General features: G+C 36.6%; 1 protein-coding gene across 9 annotated transcripts in view; it reads left to right on the top strand.

Moving 5' to 3' along the window:
- ZNF385B (zinc finger protein 385B) overlaps positions 1 to 19,059 on the top strand; it is a 396,676-nt gene that overhangs the window by 323,831 nt on the left and 53,786 nt on the right. For 6 of the 9 annotated variants that reach the window (XM_045868424.3, XM_045868423.3, XM_045868427.3 and 3 more), the window contains 2 exons: positions 5,959 to 5,997; positions 12,526 to 12,636. In XM_045868424.3, the coding sequence (XP_045724380.1) occupies positions 5,959 to 5,997; positions 12,526 to 12,636 (150 nt within the window). Of the gene's footprint in view, positions 1 to 2,927; positions 3,294 to 5,958; positions 5,998 to 12,525; positions 12,637 to 19,059 lie in introns of those variants that run through there. The other 3 variants (XM_054506110.2, XM_064586782.1, XM_045868426.3) reach the window with 2 other exon arrangements.

Genomic DNA, 19,059 nt, shown 5'->3' with positions numbered 1-19,059 from the left:
TCCTTCCAATGTATTATAGAATAATCACTTCTCATGATCTATCCTCAAATGAATCTCTATCTTCTTGAGTATTTTGCACATCTATTGAAAAACTATTCTTCAGTCCATATTCCTGAAATAATTTTTCTTTTTTTATTTCACCCCGAGAAGACACCATACTAAATAACACAGGAAACAGCTGATCTGTTTAGTTTAGATTCTCTTGGTGAATCCAGTTCCTGTTCCCATCACTCTGAAGCATGTACTCTAGCTTTGTTAGTGGGACTTTTTTTGAGGGGGGTGCAGGGGGTGACATAGTTCATTGTCAACTATGCAAACTTAGGCTGTTTTTGAAATATGAATATACCCTATTGAGATATATAAATACTTTGGAGGTAGTAACTTTTCCAGAAAGAAAAATGTATTAATAGGATTTATCATTTTATTTCTTCTTTGCTCTTAAAATTCACAGTAGAGTTAAATTCTTATTAATTTCCTAGAAGACTCCACAGTTTTCCTTTTTCTTAAAAATTTTCTAAGTTTTTTGCATTCTCTCATAAGGACATCTAACAATTTCATAAGAATTTTTTTTGTTACCTTATCTTTGACAGATGTTATAGATCTTTCATATCTGTATGCATCCATCGGCCAAAAAATTATATTATAGTCATAAGAACATCAAATCTTGAAGATAAAACAAAAAGCTTTCAAGAACTTTCTTCACATCCTGATGGAAAAACACCTCTCTCTCTCTCAGTGGTTTCCAGTCACATCTAAACATTTGCTTGTTTAAGAATGGAAACAAACAAAGAAAAGCATTGGGTTTTCTTAGGAGATAGAACTCAGCTCATTACCTTAATGCTTTTTCCCTATGTTGAAAGCAGCAGTTGGAATTAGAGTGGAGAGTGGTCTGGGCTTCCTTAATACATCGCATTAACCGATTAGACATTTCGAAATGCATTGCTTAAGCTGATATGGATAATATGCAATTGAAATGTTTTCGTTTACTCATCTATTGTTTGAATCAGAACATCAACACCCCAAACTGTTTGGTGTGTGTGTGTCCTTGCAATGAGGTCTGAGTGAACCTTGGGTTAAGTCTCATACCCATTGCAGACACAAATTGAAAGTCTTATTTGTTAAGCTGAACTTTTTGAAATGCTCTTTGATGCGGCTTCTTAAATTAGCCAGTGGCACAACTACGGCGTGGCTGAATGACTCTTAATCCCTGGCAGCATGGAGAATCACCCGGCATGTGGGGCCGCCAGGAAAATGGAACATTTTACATTTGTACTGACCATATTTCTTACATACAAGGATCTACTGTCAGAATGAGACGTGCGGCTTCAGTAAGGTACACAGGTGGCATCTCCCATTAACAAAATAACTGCTGTCTAAAAAAGACCTTAAAATTTCTTCCTTTTACTCAGAATAGTTTTAAAATTATCTGTCAAAAGTGTTCAACTGGTTTTCCACTGAAGAGAGGGAAGTGGTGAAACCACCCATTCATTTGCTTTTTACTTTTTTGCTTTTACCTTTTGGTAACTCTCAAATTCTAAAAGTGTTAAAAGTGAAAAACATTATTTTCTTGTAGTATCTTCATAACTGTTAGATTATGGACCAAATCTGTACTTATTTAAAAAATAAGAGCAGTAACTCATGCTCATTTCGCTGTTCACTAAGTACCAGGCCAACCACACTGCACAGAAACCCACTAGGACGGTTTCCAAGTGAGAGGCATCTAGCACTTAGCGCTCATCTTCAGAGAACTTCCAAAATGCAGATCACTTTCTCCCTGGGGTTGTGACGATCATAGTAGTTCTGACATCCACTTGTTACCTTGGTGCTTAGTAGTTGAAGAACATCCTCTGTAGAAATCTCACAGGCCACTTTGAAAGCTGAGGAACGCGCCCCTTACTTTCACCAGAAGTACAATTCGGAACTCAGTATCAACTTTCCTAAATCACGGAATAGTGTCATTATTTTTACATATTGGGTATGATTTTACATGTAAAAGTATCTGAATCACAGTTGTGTCAAGACAACCAAAATGTTTTTAGGAATTACCTGTGGTAAAATGTGTTTTTTTTCCCATTCTCCTATCTGATTTTTTTTTAAAGTACTTAAACACTCTGAAAATACCTTATTTATTACTTTAGATGTATAGGTCTCTTCAACTACAATGTTGTATTTTTTTTGAAGGCTTGTTCTTCATTGTATGTCCAGTCCCCAAAACAATGAATGATAGCCACTTAATAAACTTTTGTTAAATCAATGAATTTTCAAGAAAATACAGTGTTTGTGCAAATTGAAAATCGTGCATTTATGAAAGTGTGATGTGTTGGAAAAGGAGCAAAAATTTCCTAGTCCTGAACTGTCTAAGTTGATAGGAAACACTTAACCTCTAAAAATGTTGCATCCTTTACCATCAGAGTGATCTAGAAAGGGGATGAAATTTTATGGCAGAAACACACATCTCTTAGCATTCTATGTTTCTTTTTATTCTTCCAAAAATAAAACCAAGATGGAATTTCTCCAAAAACCACTGGAAAATGCAGTTCAGTTTTTCTTTCCAAACAGATCTTCAAAATAGAACAGCGGGTGTTTTTCCTTACTTAGTCATCCTTTTTGTCAATGGAATATACAATCTTGTTTGTTGAATCTCAGAACTTTTCAAAGAGGGTCTGACGATATGGAATTTGAGTGAAAGATACCTAGCCTTCTAAATTTATTTAAACAAAGGCAGTGGATGAAAGGCTAATCTGTGCTCTACTCTGATTGGCTTCTTCAAATCTCAGGGATGATTCCACTCACATTTTCTATAGAGACTACTGACCACCACTAGGAGGACTCTGGAAAGAGATTCTGGGATCCCATTCCATTTCTGCAGCAATCGCATGCTGCTAATTGTTAACCAGCCTCAGAATACTTAACAGCCTACCATATTTTGGTAAAATAGTAGTAGTAATAGTGATAGCCTTATTGGGTCAGAGATAAAGATATAATGTGGCCCTATTGCCTATTATTTCCTTAAGCGTGTGTTGTTTTACTTTAGCCTTTATACCAGTTCTGAATGACTGATTAACCTCCCGGTGGAGGAAAGGTATCCCATTGCCGTTGGCACAGCTGATTGGATTAGCGAGGCACCGCCCATGTGTGGTTCTAGCAAAGAGCTGGAGATCTGTGGGGGAAGCACCTTTCCATACATATGGCTCCCGGCTGAGTCAACCGTCTGTGGAGAGAGCTGCATGCCATTTGTCTTCCTTTCAGTGACAATGACGGCATCCATGTGGACCCCTGTCAGGGTGCTCTGGGTAGGAGAAGCCGCGTCAGCCTTGCAAGTCTGTGCTTGTCCACATTCCAGATGCAAAAATGCAGGCGTCTCAGTAGCGTGCGACTCCAGTGTAACGTTCCCTGCAGTTTACTTTTATTGAGCCTTCTGATTTGAAATCCAAAACTGTTACAAAGCTGTGTGGTTGAGGTGCTGTTGCCAACATTATGTAGTTGTTTCTCTCTCTGGATCTTTGTGAAAAGAAATGGGTCTTTGTGAAAGCTGTGTCTGTTTTGTTTCTGTTTAAGTTTTTGAGGATTTGAAAAAAGTAAAACAATAATATCAAGGCATGTGGTCAGAGCATTTAAATATAAAAGGCAAAACCTTTTTTTGAAGTAACTCAAAAAGATATTACTCTTCAATGATGTAGCTATCACTTTTAAATGTGTCACTTTGTGAATGTTTGAAGTTTTAATGAGACCCTGTCGTCACATTCTTTTCCATAAATCCGATATTAAAAAAGGAAGGGATGAAAAATAATCATTCTTCTTGTACTACTGTAATTTGGTAATATTACACTTTAAAAAGCGATGCTTTGCCAAGCTTCCAGATAGCCCTGGGTCACAAGGGTTTGGTCGTCGAGGTCCTCTTTGCAGTAAATCAAGGGCAGCTGTAAATGATGACCGTCCCCGGTTGTGTGTGATCTCTAAGTAGTCCCTCTCTTAAGCGCCATATTCTGTGCACAAGCCCAACCGTTACAACGGAGAAAGGGGACAGGACAGCCCCAATTTTTATTTCTGGCTCTCCTGAAGTTGCCAAGAAGAAATGGGCTTATTCTAAGAGTGACAGACATGGATCAGAAAGAGAAAAACCCAGACTCACCTCTCCAGGAAGCTTACTTAAGCGTCAAATGGGCCTTATGTGTAGTTGGACTAGGCAGCTGCCCTCCAGGCTGCAGAGGTGCTAGGAACCCCCATCCTTTCTTCAGATCTCACCCGTGTCAGCAGCGCCACGTGCACTACCCGTCAGCCCTGCTCAGTGGTCCGTTTGCAGGGAACAGGGTGGGGAGAGACTCCTACCTGAGTTTGAATCCTGGCTTCAGACCTTTGGACTCAGGGGTGACAAGCTATTAAACCTCTCAAAGCCTTGGAGTCCTCATTTGTAAAGGAGGCTAATAATCGTATCTGCCTCGGGTGACGGTAGAGACTACACAAAATAATCCCTTAGTATAATTCCTGGCGCACAGTAAGAGCTCTGTAAATCTAAGCTGCTCATATTATGATGTTTATTATTGTTATTCCACAGCTAAAAAAGGAATTGAAAGGCCAATACCCCCCCACCCCCCGGGGAGGCTAACACATTGACGTCACTGGTAAAGGGAGGGTCCTGGGTGCTTAACATGTGAGAAAATCAGAAAACGGAGAAAAAGCCGAAAGTAGAGGTGGGGCAAAAGAGACAGACCTTTAGGTGCTTTCTCGGGCCTCATTATTTTGCTTAAAGGTCACTTCTTTTCCCAGCCTCAGTTAAATACAGTTTATAGTGTCTGTTTTTCATTTAACTTTTACAATTATAAATATGTCCTTATGTTGGACTCATCCCACACCATCTAGTCTGGAACAATATCTGACATATTAGGCCTCCAGAAATGTTTGTGGGATGGACTGACTTTTAAACTTTAAAAGTCAAAAACCTGGTTTCTACTTCTGTTTAATAGAAAAGCTAGTATTTGCCCGTTTATTGTATCACAAGTGCTTACCAAATGCCTTTCAGTACATCAGTTAAGACAGATGGCTGAGTTTAAGATGACATTTCTCTGTCTTTAAGAATAGTGCAGATCCCTAGCCATTTAACCACAGAGAAGAAAACCTTGTATTATCATTCTGGAGCAGTCTCATTTTGTTTTTTAATTGGGTGGTACTCCATTTACTCCAATACCCAGTCACACTGGATGGCCAGTGAAATCAATTTAAGGCTCTCACAAGGATATAAATCAAATTTCAGACCTCTTGAAAATTATTGAGATAGTAGGAAGTTTGTATTTCTAAGTTCTTTGCCTCGAACCTAAATATCATCTAGTCTGAAGCCTTTTGATCCTCGAGCTCCTACATCGGTTTCCCTCCTTGCTCATAGCATCACTCATTTAGTGAGGTGCCGCGGTGTTGCTTTTGCCCTGTGGCTGAGTTTTATTTGCAGCTGCATATTTTTATATGATTGCTTACACTGTGAAGATGTAAATTACTTTCGGGTATGCTCAATAACACTTTTTAAAAATTCACACAGATTTGTGGTTCCATAATCTCGGTGAATACACCAAGGATACCTGTTTGTTCTGATTCTGATATTGAAAATATAATAGATGGTGTGATAAGGCCAACTTCATTAATTCATTTATAAGTACCATAATACAAAAGTTAATTTGTCCATACATAGCCTCCAATTATCTCCTCAATTCCTGGTAATAGCCACAAGCCCATCTTTCATTTTTATTACCTCCCAGTTAATTGCACTAATAGGTTTTGCTTTTCATTTCTACATGATTTTCATTAGAAAAAGTGGCAAGTGTTAACTCTTGCTGCTTTTTCGTCAGTAAGCATTGCAGGCTTTTTAATCAGAGATGAACAAGGAAAATGAATTTTTAAAACTTTCATGTAAATGTGCTTGCTAGCCTCAAGATTCCAGATGACTACTTCTAACTTTTACTTTTTTAGAAAAGAAGAGGCTTATTTGGGACCAATAAATTCTGCCAGGTAAGGAATATTGGTAGCTAGAACTATGTGGGGTTTTCTTTTTTTCCTTAAAAAGAAAACAACAACAACAACAACAACAACAACAAAAACACTTCTGTAGCATTATTTACCAATGAATCGCAATTTTCTCAATCCATAGATAGCTTTCTTGTGTAATCTGAATGAACATGAGCTAATTTAATATGAGTATTTACAAGGTACTTGTTCATTTAAAAGTGATACAAACATTTTAATAGAGAGGTTTGAAAACACTTGTTTATTTTTAATAATCAAATGTCTATGAGACAGCCAGTTGACTCTTTAAAAGAAAACTCTTATTGTCATTAATTGCAATATCTCCAGTGATTTTCCTGAGTATTCTCCATATGAGATTATTATGATATGTATATGTAGTCTTGACTGTACTAAATTGAATCACTTGCAAAGATCACATTGTAGGATTTACGTGAATGTTTTTATTCACCCTGAATGTTTTATTCACCCTAAAAACTGGTGATTGAATAAAAGAATTACTGTTGACTTAGTTCTACATATCTCATTATAATTACAGAGGACAGACATGCATTAGTAGAAGAAAAAAAATGTTAATATAAATTAACATCATAATTATTATTTTCATCTAACTTGTAGAGTATTGTAGGACTGCTAAGAAAAGTGTTCAGGATTTTATCACTTAACACTTTATTTTTTTAAGATTTTATCTATTTATTTGAGAGAGGGAGATGGAGATAGCTAGAGAGAGAGAGGGTGAGAGAAGGGAGAGAGTGCAGGAGCGGGGAGGAGAGGGAGAAGCAGGCTCCCCGCTGAGCAGGGAGCCAAAAGCAAGGCTCCATCCCAGGACCCTGGAATCATGACCTGAGCTGAAGGCAGACGCTTAACTGCTTAACCGACTGAGCCACCCAGGCGTCCCTCACTTAATACTTTGAAAAGGGAGAGGAAGAGATCTGAAAACCTTCTCTATATTCGTCCATGTCTGGATCCCACTGAAATGACTCAGGTACCTGTAGTTACTGTGTCAGATGGCAAACACTGCAAATATCAGCTAGATGGTATCTGTTTCAAGGTATCAGCTGAATTGGCAAGTGGAACAATCTTTTTTAGACAATTTAAAGTTTTCTTTCAACTAAATCGGGTTCCCCAAAATGACATTTTAATAAGAAATGTAATTATAGAATACTGTGGTAAACAGCAGAGAAAGACAAAAGAGATTTAGATGGGGGGGGCGGTGGGGAGTGGATTTTCCTGAAATAGCTGTAAAGAAAAAAAAAAAAAAGAATCAAATGGAAAATAGAAAAAATCTATTCCAAGTGAGAAACATAGGGGATAAAATTTTTACATGATTAGGAGTAAGTTGTTCAAAGGATAAAAGGCAGCAAGAGTTAATATCAGGTGACAAGGAATGGGGTAAAAGCGCTGTGTTTATTTAGTTGATTTTATAAGGATAAATAGGATTGTGTATATAAAGTAGAGAAGCCAATTCTGGTAAGAGTTTCTTGAAAGAATCTCCTCAGTTTACTTCTCGGAGAGAAGATGGCTGGGAACTTGCCTGTCTTTGTATCTGGAGTGCTCATCCACAATTCACCTTTGAGGACAGATTGCTCCGAGCCTTGGGAACACTAGGGGATATTTTCAGGCTGATGTGGTGCAAATGTGAGATTTAAGTAGAAAAAAGCTGTATTCGGAGTTATTTAAGAAATTACATAGTCAGCTAACAATTTTAAAAACCTAAGAGGAATGTTTATATTCTAGGTCATGTTGGAGCTGTCAGCAGATGTCTTGGAACTAGATTGCAACTAGATTATTTTAGATGTGCCTTTTGCCTGTGTTCCTATATTGTGGTATGGGAATAAGAAGAATATATGCACTTGTTTTAGATAATGAAAGTTTTAATTTTTAATGTTAATTTTCAATCTTTTTAAAGTGAGTAATAGGAAAGAAGACATTAAACCTATGATTTCATGAATATTATTGCTCTGTTTTTAAAAAGTCAATTTTAGTTTGAGTTAAAGAAAAAATAAGTAAATAATAATAACATAATATATGGCTATGGCAAAAATAATGAAAGCAGCATGCAGAAAACTGGTGTTTGGGAAATATTCAGATAGTTTTATCCCATGTAGTTGACACATAACCAGTAAGTATTTTTCAGAGCCTGAGAACAGAAAATATCTCAATAAAATGCTCTCACTTTTTAACTTTAAAAAACAATGTACTTTTTTTCATCCCGCCAATATAGTTAGCCTATTTTATTTTTAAGCCCATTCAAACTGCTTTGCCATCTCTAGTAACAATCAGAAAGTATAGTTTCATGTTTTGCAAAGGGATGAATGAGACTTAAATGTATCCATTTGTGAGTAAACTAAAAAAGTAAACTAAAGTTTTATTTTCTGAACTTTTGAGATTTTCTTTGCCCATAGAGGGTTTTTTAAATTCTCATTAAGTACACTTAATATATGAATTATGACCTTGAACCAAAGAAATCCCCAGATTTTCCAGTAAGGATATTTTTACATTTAGTAGTTAAAACAATACCTCTTAACAATTTTTTTCTCTTTTATGTTTTAAATTATCACATATAAAATCGACTTTTTGGGAGTATATATAGTTCTAAAAATTTTAACATGTGTAAATTTGGGCAACCACCACTACCGTCAGGATACAGTTCTGTCACTCCAGAACATTCCCCTCTTCAAATTTTTGTCCTGTGTACTGTGAATACTTTGTCCTGTCATCTCTCTTAAACTCATAGCAAAAAAAATAGGCTATACTACTATTCAGTAATTCTGTAATCCACACTCTTTTCTAATATACTTAAATTCTTCTAATTGCTAATTTTATACTTTGTTGATTTATACTCCTGATCAGGGATAGTATTCATTTGTCCTCTCTACCAAATATCATCAACTAATCCAATCCTAAACTCTAACCTCAGGAGATTTCCTGATGGTTTCAGTGGATCTGTCCTTGTTCATGTTACATGTGTTTATAAGTAATGCTTTGTTCATCATTCACATTGTTTTTTGAACTGCCAGTTGTCTGATGTTATTGCTGGAGATTATCTGGAGTATGAAAGAGAATCACTGCTCTGTCTCTCTTATTATAGGCTCTGCAGATAGTGTTCGTTCTTATCCAAGTATTTTCATGGCGTTATGCCATAGTTTTTCTATGGTTGAGTACTTTCATCACCATATATTTTTCCGAATATGTATGGAACATGCAAACCAAAGGAAGGAAAGTCATAAGTTATAAGTTAAAACTTTACTTTTTAAAAAAATTTTTTTTAATTTTATTTATTTATTTGACACAGAGAGACAGCGAGAGAGGGAACACAAGCAGGGGGAGTGGGAGAGGGAGAAGCCGGCTTCCCGCGGAGCAGGGAGCCCGATGTGGGGCTCGATCCCAGGACCCTGGGATCATGACCTGAGCCTAAGGCAGACGTTTAACGACTGAGCCACCCAGGTGCCCCAAAACTTTACTTTTTTTAAATTTAGATTCAATTAGCCAACATTAGTTTCAGATGTAGTGTCAGTAATTCATCAGTTGCATATAACACCCAGTGCTGATCACATCACATGCCCTCCTTAATGCCCACCACCCAGTTACCCCACCTCCCATCCAGCAATTCTCAGTTTGCTTCCTATAGTTAAGAGTCTCTCATAGTTTGTCTCCCTCTCTGATGACTTCCCATTCAGTTTTCCCTCCCTTCCCCTATGATCCTCTGTGCTATTTCCTATATTCCACATATGAGTGAGATCATATGATAATTGTCTTTCTCTGATGGACTTATTTCACTCAGCATAATACCTTCCAGTTCCATCCACATCAATGTAAATGGTAAGTATTCATCCTTTTTGATGGCTGAGTAGTATTCCATTGTGTCTATATCTATATCTATACACATCTTCTTTATCAGATATTCTTTGTGTGTGTGTGTGTGTGTGTGTATACACCACATCTTCTTTATCCAGTCCTCTGTTGATGGACATCTCAGCTCTTTCCACAGTTTGGCTCTTGTGGACATTGCTGCTATGGGTATTGGGGTACAGGTGCCCCTTGAGATCACTACATTTTTTTCCATTGGGTAAATACCTAGTAGTGCAATTCCTGGGTCATAGGATAGCTCTATTTTTAACTTCTTGAGTTATCTCCATACGGTTTTCCAGAGTGACTGCACCAGTTTTCGTTCCCACCAACAGTGTAAAAGGGTTCCCCTTTCTCTGCATCCTCATCAACATTTGTTGTTTCCTGACTTGATAATTTTAGCCATTCTGACTGGTGCAAGGTGGTATCTCATTGTGGTTTTGTATTTCCCTGATGGCAAGTGATGTGGAGCATTTTTTCATGTGTCTATTGGCCATTTGGATGTCTTCTTTGGACAAATGTCTGTTCATGTTTCCTGCCCATTACTTGACTGGATTCTTTGTTTTTTGGGTGTTGACTTTGATAAGTTCTTTATAGATCTTGGATACTAGCCCTTTATCTGATATGTCATTTGCATATATCTTCTCCCATTCCGTAGGTTGTCTTTTAGTTTTGTCGACTGTTTCCTTTGCTGTGCAAAAGTTTTTTATCTTGATGAAATCCCAATAGTTCATTTTTGCTTTTGTTTCCCTTGCCTTTGTAGACATGTCTAGCAAAAAGTTGTTGTGGCTGAGGTCAAAGAGGTTGTTGCCTGTGTTCTTCTCTAGGATTTTGATAGATTCCTGTCTCACATTTAGGTCTTTCCTCCATTTTGAGTCTATTTTTGTGTGTGGTGTAAGGACATGGTCCAGTTTCATTCTTCTGCATGTGGCTGTCCAATTTTCCCAACACCATTTGTTGAAGAGACTGTCCTTTTTCCACTGGATATTCTTTCCTGCTTTGTCGAAGCTTAGTTGACCATAGAGTTGAGGAGCCATTTCTGGGCTCTCTATTCTGTTCCATTGATCTATGTGTCTGTTTTTGTGCCAGTACCATGCTGACTTGATGATTACAGCTTTGTAATATACTTTGAAGTCTGGCATTGTGATGCCACCAGCTTTGGTTTTCGTTTTCAACATTCCTCTGGCTATTCGGGGTCTTTTCTGGTTCCATACAAATTTTAGGATTATTTGTTCCAGCTTGGGAAAAATGTCAATGGTATTTTGATAGGGATTACATTAAATGTGTAGATTGCTCTGGGTAGCATAGACATTTTAACAATATTTGTTCTTCCAATCCATGAGCATGGAATGTTTTTCCATTTCTTTGTGTCTTCCTCAATTTCTTTCATAAATGTTCTGTAGTTTTTAGAGTATACATCCTTTACCTCTTCGGTTAGGTTTATTCCTAGGTATCCTGTGGGTTTTGGTGCAATTGTAAATGGGATCGACCCCTTAATTTCTCTGTCTTCTGTCTCACTGTTAGTGTATAGTAATGCCACTGATTTCTGTGCATTGATTTTATATCCTGCCATGTTGCTGAATTGCTGTATGAGTTCTAGCAATTTTAGGGTGGAGTCTTTTGGGTTTTCCACATAGAGTATCATGTCATCTGCGAAGAATGAGAGTTTGACTTCTTCTTTGCCAATTTGAATGCCTTTTATTTCTTTCTGTTGTCTGATTATGAAAGAAAGGATAAGAACCATATGATCTTCTCAATTGCTGCAGAAAAAGCCTTTGACAAAATACAATAGAGTGAGCAATAGAGTGGCTAATATCCTTTCTTGATTAAAACTCTCCACAGTGTAGGGATAAAGGGAACATACCTCAATATCTTAAAAGCCATCTATGAAAAACCCACAGCAAATATCATTCTGTTGGGGAAAAACTGAGAACTTTTCCCCTAAGGTCAGGAACACGATAGGGATGCCCACTCTCACCACTGTTGTTCAACATAGTACTAGAAGTCCTAGCCTCAGCAATCAGACAACAAAAAGTCAAAACTTTACTTGATCAATATCTGGACAAAGGTTGCATGTTAATCAATCTGCTATGGGTTTTTGAGTGTACAATTGTGACATGCATTTCAAGTAAGATGGATTTCAATTTATAGTGCATGAAACGTAATAAATTATTTTAAAATAAAGATCAGTAGTTTCTATGTTGTGATATGAGCCTGTCATTTATAACTTTGCCATAAATCAAAAATTGAGAAACTGGAATATATGTGTAATAACTGTCACAGGTTATTTCAGACCATCTTACATATCATCACCTCATATAGGGAAAGCATTAACAAGTGAATTTGAACCCTGAACTTTGGATCTTAAGTTTTCTTGTTTTATGATTCTTTTAAGTTGTTTCAAGGTTCCTTATATAGGTATAAGATTTCTTGAGATGATGTGATTCTCCTGTGATTGGGGGGGGCGGTTATTATTTCAAGCCAGTTTTTTGTTCTTGTTTTTAACTCCTGGAAACAAATACCTCATTATTGAATGAGATTCTTTATTATCCCTCTTTGGGAACTAATATTTAAAACCTTAAGGAATAATACAGCTACTTTTACTTGCTCATACTACTGTCTATCCTTTGAAGCTATACACTGACTATTTTATCATTTGCTCTTCAGATGGATCCTGTGCAAAAAGCAGTCATTAACCACACTTTTGGAGTATCCATTCCCCCAAAGAAGAAACAAGTTATTTCTTGTAATGTCTGTCAGCTTCGCTTTAATTCGGATGTGAGTATCACCTTTTCATTGTTCTCTGTAGTCTGTCAAGCTGAAAGTCTGATTGTTCTGAATATGTACATCTCTTCATATTTACATAGCCTCCAGCAGCCACTCCCATTGGTGGCCCACTTACTTCAGTGTGCCAGATTTTCCAGGGATTCAGATTCAGCATTAGAAACTTGAGCAATAGAGTGGCTAATATCAAAAATCAAGAATTCCTCCATGTAATCAATCTCACCCATATCATTTTATGCTTAATTTTGCCAATGATATTTACTTTTCAAAAATCGCTAAATAGCAGAAAATATTTTTTTAAAAGTTTAAAATGCAATGAATGCTGAAGAAAACTATTGCTATTTCTCTTTATAACAAGTGTCACATTTCATGTGTGTATGTCAAATCATATTAAATACCCAAGGGAATAATTTATTACACAATTTATATTCCCCAGAACATGGAAATGCAGGGAAATTTTTATAAATTATTTTATCTGGCCAGCATAACCATCATGCTAAAAAAAAAAGATAACAAGAAAAGGGTATAAATCATTTATTAAAGTAGAGTTTTAAGTGTAGGAGTAAGATAACATGAAATTAAAATAAATAATATTAGAATGTTTGTAATACTCAATTACCAAGTAAAGCCAATGATCAATGCAAATCTGAATCTGGAGCTATATATTATATGTGTTATTTCCTGAGTTACTCCACCTCAGAAGCCATCTTCCAAAGAACATGTTCCAAGATTCATGTTTTTTTGCAAATACTAAAACAATAAACACTCTTGTTTGCATATACCAGTAAATGTTTTTATAATTCCACATAGGAAACATAATAAAAATTATAGTCATTGGAAAAGAGTGTTTTTATCATGTTGAACATGATTTGTAGAAGTATATTTAATGCAATTTTCATCAAAAGTCCAATGAATTTTTTTGGCACTTGATAGAATCTTTCTCAACTCCCTATTCAAGAATTAAAGTGTTCCTTAAAAAATTGAGAAATATATGGTATCAATTCATTCAAAGTCTCAACATTGCCAGCTGTCCCCAGATTCATCTACAGACCCTGCACAATTCCAATCAAAATCCCAGAAAGCATTTTTGTAGAAAATGCCAAGCTATTTCTTAAATTATATAGAAAAGAAAAACCCTAGGGGCGCCTGGGTGGCTCAGTCGTTAAGCATCTGCCTTCGGCTCGGGTCATGATCCCAGGGTCCTGGGATCGAGCCCCGCATCGGGCTCCCTGCTCAGCGGGAAGCCTGCTTCTCCCTCTCCCACTCCCCCTGCTTGTGTTCCCTCTCTCGCTGTGTCTCTCTCTGTCAAATAAATAAAATCTTTAAAAAAAAAAAAAAAAGAAAGAAAAGAAAAACCCTAAACTAGCCAAAGCTTTTTTTTTTTTTTAAGAACAAATTTTGAGGACCTTACTCCTTGATTTCAATAATTACCTTAAAACCTACAGCAGTCAAGACTGTAATATTGGTGAAAGAATAGTAGATACGTTGATCAGTGGAACAGAATAGAATCCAGAAATAGACCTAAAGCTATATGGTGAGTTGATCTTCCACAAAGTTGCAGTGACAATTCAATGGAGAAAGGTTAATCTTTGCAACAAATAGTGTGATTGGATAACCACATGTAAATTTAGAAAAAGAACCTTGACGGCTGTTTCACACAAAATTCCAAAATTAACTCAAATGGATTATTTTTTTTTAAGATTTTATTTATTTATTTGACAGAGAGAGCAAGAGAGCACAAGCAGGGGGAACGGTAGAGGGAGAGGGAGAAGCAGGCTTCCCGCCAAGCAGGGAGCCCAGTGCTGGGCTCGATCCCAGGACCCTGAGATCATGACGTGAGCCGAAGGCAGACGCTTAACCATCTGAGCCATCCAGGCACCCCTCATCTATATATATAGATTATATATATAACTATAAATTGAAAAGTAAAAAACTTCAAGAAGAAAACACAGGAGGAACTCTATGTGACCTTGAATTAGGCAAAAGGTTTCTTAGGAAACAAAAAGTTTGAACTATAGGGGCACCTGGGTGGCTCAGTCCATTAAGCATCCAACTCTAGATTTTGGCTCAGGTCATGACCCAGGGTGGTGGGATCGAGCCCCACATTGGGCTCTGGCTCAACGTGGAGTCTGCCTGTCCCTTTTCCCCACAAATGCAAATAAATAAATAAATAAATAAATAAATAAATAAATAAATAAATAAATAAAATCTTTTTTAAAAAGTATGAACTATAAAAATATTGATATATTAGACATCATCAAAATTAAAAATTTCTCTTCAAATGACACTGTTATACTGTTAAGAAAATGAAAAGTTATAGACTGGGAGAAAATAATATAAAACATATGTCTTATATACAAAATATTTAAATAACTTACAACTCAATAATGAATAATAAGTGGGCAAATGATTTGAACAGGCATTTTACCAAAGAAGAAAAATGAATGACAGATAAGTATGCAAAACAGTGTTCAATATCATTAGCCATTAAGGAAGTGCAGACCACAATTAGATACCCCTCCACCTATTAAAATGATGGAAATTAAACAAATTGATAATACCAAGTGACAAGGATGGGGGCAACTGGAACTCTCATTTGTTGTTAGTAGAAATACAAAATGGTGCAGGGACTTTGGAAAATAGTTTAATAGTTATTTGTAAGAAATTTTTAGGAAGTTTAGATACATTTTCCATACAACCCAGCAATCCAGCTTTTAGGTATTTATCTAGGAGAAATGAAAACTTATGTTTGTACATATGTACCTTTTATAAAGCTACTGCTTTATGCATAACTGCCTCAAACTGGAATTGACCCAAATGTCTATCATCTGATGAGTGGATCAACAAACAAAATATAGACATACAATGGAATACTGCTTAGCAATAAAAGAAATAGTGTACTGATAACATCCTACACAATGGGAGAATCTCAAAGACAGTATGCTAAATGAAAGAAATTGGACGCAAAGACTATGTACTATATGATTTTGCTTATATAACTTTCTGCAAAAGACAAAACTATGGTAACAGAAATCAGATCAGTAGTGAACAAGGACTGAGGGTGAGGTTAGGGAATCAACTACAAAGGGTGTAAGGGGTAAGAGGGAGCTTTTTCAAGTGATGAAAATATTCTATATCTTCATTTTTGTGGTGGTGACACAACTGTTTTTGTTTTTCAAAACTCATACAACTAAATACCTCAAAAGGAATTTTACTGTATATAAAGTATACCTCAGTAACCCTGACTAGAAAAAAAAATCAGCATGATAGGAGCCATGAAATATTTTGTAAGTAGAAGACTAATTAATGATAGAGACATAAATGCAAACTAAATTGAGCTACAATATTACTACTCAATTTAAGGTATAATAATTAAAGAACTTTTACAAGAAAACACAGAATAATAAATGCTAAAATAGATCCAAGTATATTTAATAGTTTTACATAGTTATTATCCAAATTTCTACACTCACATAGCAAGTCTTCTGTTTTATATTTTTATGAGTCCATACATTGAGAAGCCATGCAGTATAGAATCTTGGATTAAGAGTCCCTGAAGGTGGGGCGCCTGGGTGGCTCAGTTGGTTGGGTGACTGCCTTCGGCTCAGGTCATGATCCTGGAGTCCTGGGATCGAGTCCCGCATCGGGCTCCCTGCTCAGCAGGGAGTCTGCTTCTCCCTCTGACCCTCCTCCCTCTCATGCTGTCTCTCATTGTCTCTCTCGCAAATAAATAAAATCTTAAAAAAAAAAGAGTCCCTGAAGGTGATTTAAATACTAATTTTGAACTTGATAAATCACTTCACCACTGTGGACCTCAGTTTCCTCTTCTGTTATAACCTAAAATAGACTACATGATCTTTGAGAGGATCATTCCAGCTCTATGATTAAAGCATTTCCATGGAATTTCTGTTAGAAGGAACACTACATCCAAAAAAATAAATTAATTTTTTTAAAAAAAGGACAGGGTATACAGCAATTGCACTACTAGATATTTACCCCAAAGATACAAATGTAGTGATCTGAAGGGGCACCTGCACCCCAGTGTTTATAGCAGCAATGTCCACAATAGCCAAACCAGGGAAAGAGCCCAGATGTCCATTGACAAATGAATGGATAAAGAAGATGTGGTGTATACACACACACACACACACACACACACACACACACACACACAATGGAATACTACTCAGCCATCAAAAAAATGAAATCTTGCCATTTGCAACGGATGGAACTAGGGGGTATTATGCTAAGCAAAATAAGTCCATCAGAGAAAGACAAGTATCATATGATCTCACTCATATGTGGAATTTAAGAAACAAAACAGAGGGTCATAGGGGAAGAGAGGAAAAAAATAAAACAAGACGAAATCAGAGAGGGAGACAAACCATAAGAGACTCTTAATCATAGGAAACAAACTGAGAGTTCCTGGAGGGGAGGGAGTTTGGGCCTGGGGCAACTAGGGGATGGACATTAAGGAGGGAACGTGATGTAATGAGCACTGTGTATTATATATGATGGATGAATCACTGACCTCTACCTCTGAAACCAATAATATATGTTAATTGAATTTAAGTTAAAATTTTTTAAATAAATAAATAATTGAATTTAAGTTAAAAAATTTATAAATAAATAAATGAATGAATGAATGAAGGACAGGGTATAAATACCTCCGCCTTACAGGTGGAATAACTAGGACCCAAAAAGAATGACTAAGAGTTTTGTTTTTCATTTGTGTCAGGGTTGGGTTACGGGAGGTGTGCCGGCCTTCTGTCTCTGCCCCAGAATCGCTCTGGGAGTAGGTTCACCTTTGACTTGAGTTTCATTTGATGTCAGTGATTTTCTTTGTATTTACTAATAGGGACGTGGAGAAATGTACACAGGTGAGCATGTGACCACCAGCTTCCTTGTCACCGCTCAAAAGTTCTGTTGATAATGGAGAAAGAAATTAAATTTCTCAGTCATGCTTAGACTCTGGGCAGTAAAGCCACAAAGTCTGGATGGCAGATTCACAAGTGTGACATATACATGTTCTCAGTGTTTAGTAATGGTGCTATAATCTGAGCTCTGAAACAGCATTTTTTTATTTGGGGGAGAGTTTATTATTTTATAATTACCCTATTTACATTTTAATGTAAGAATTAAGAAGATGCTCATCCTTATTTTCTTTAATAACATTTCTAAATCAGCCTGAGACTGAATTGGCTTCACTCTTCAGTGTAGAAAATATGTTTATTGAAAAATCTGGAAGGCAGATTTGCACAGTAAACAGACTGCATTCCACAGTTCTCCATTAGCCATGTAAAATGTACCGGGGCTGGCTTCATGCATTAAAATTCAATGTGACCTAGTTTAAGTGTCCCGTAGCCCCCTTTGTCCAGCTTTTATCTTCTCAGTAGAACTCCGCTGTTGGAAAGCAAAAGGCTACAGCTTTATTTACATAATATACTGTTATGCAAATGAGCAAGCATTAATCAGAAACATTTCCCAAATGAACCTTTACAAATTAACACTATTAGCTTTGCCAGGGGCAGGCACTGCAGTCCAGGAATAGTATGTCTTTCCAACTGAGTCCCAGACATTTGCACAAATTTGTGCAGCACCCAAATCCCTAGTTTCTTCTTGGCCACCTTTTTTTCCCTAACATGGCTTAAGCTCAGCGCTGAGTGAAGTTGTCCTAAGCCTGAATGCCCGTTTCTTCTCCAACAAATGAGTACACTGCAACTATAGTGGGCTCATAAACTGATAAGCCTAAATCTGAATCTTTACCCTTTAGCTGGGAAATGCATTTCTAGAGGTAAGCCTTGCCAAGGAAATAGGTCTATATCCTGTTCTGTACTTGGCCTTAAAAAAGACTCAAAATTATTGGGCTTTCAGGTTTCATGTGAAAAGACCAGAAACAAGAGCTAACGTAGACTTCTAAAATATTTTTTAAGGCTAATGTTTCTCTTTTGGGCTAGGTTGAAAGTTGGCAGATCCCAAATATTTTCTGATTTGCATATTAATTTCAATTCTTTGGATGATAGTAGCAGAAGAATAAAGGAAACTGATCCTTAAACAGATCTTACACAAAATCAGGGCAACTTGATTTAAAAATAGAGATGATCTCCTTTTATTATTATTATCTCAGAACACGGTTAATCATAAATACCCTTAATACACTACTGGGTCCTTTATGCTTTGCAGGCAAATCGAAACGAGAGCATAATGATCTTTTTAATCAAGTTTTATGTACTCTAATTTAGGAATTGACCCTGAAATTTTGATACTTAGCATTAATACCACAATTGATTAAGCATAGATGCAGTGTCCCTAATTGCTGACCCCACAAGCTTTCATTACTCATTTGGAGCTAACCCATTTGATGTTCCAAATTTACAGTATTACCTTTGAAGAGCACTATAAACTTCTTATCACTTA

This window comes from Mirounga angustirostris, unplaced genomic scaffold (genome assembly GCF_029215605.1).
Source record: "Mirounga angustirostris isolate CCGP_5_RB_7025 unplaced genomic scaffold, mMirAng1.0.hap1 SCAF_3, whole genome shotgun sequence".
NCBI classification, from domain to species: domain Eukaryota; kingdom Metazoa; phylum Chordata; class Mammalia; order Carnivora; family Phocidae; genus Mirounga; species Mirounga angustirostris.
This window is presented reverse-complemented; position numbering and strand designations above follow the sequence as displayed.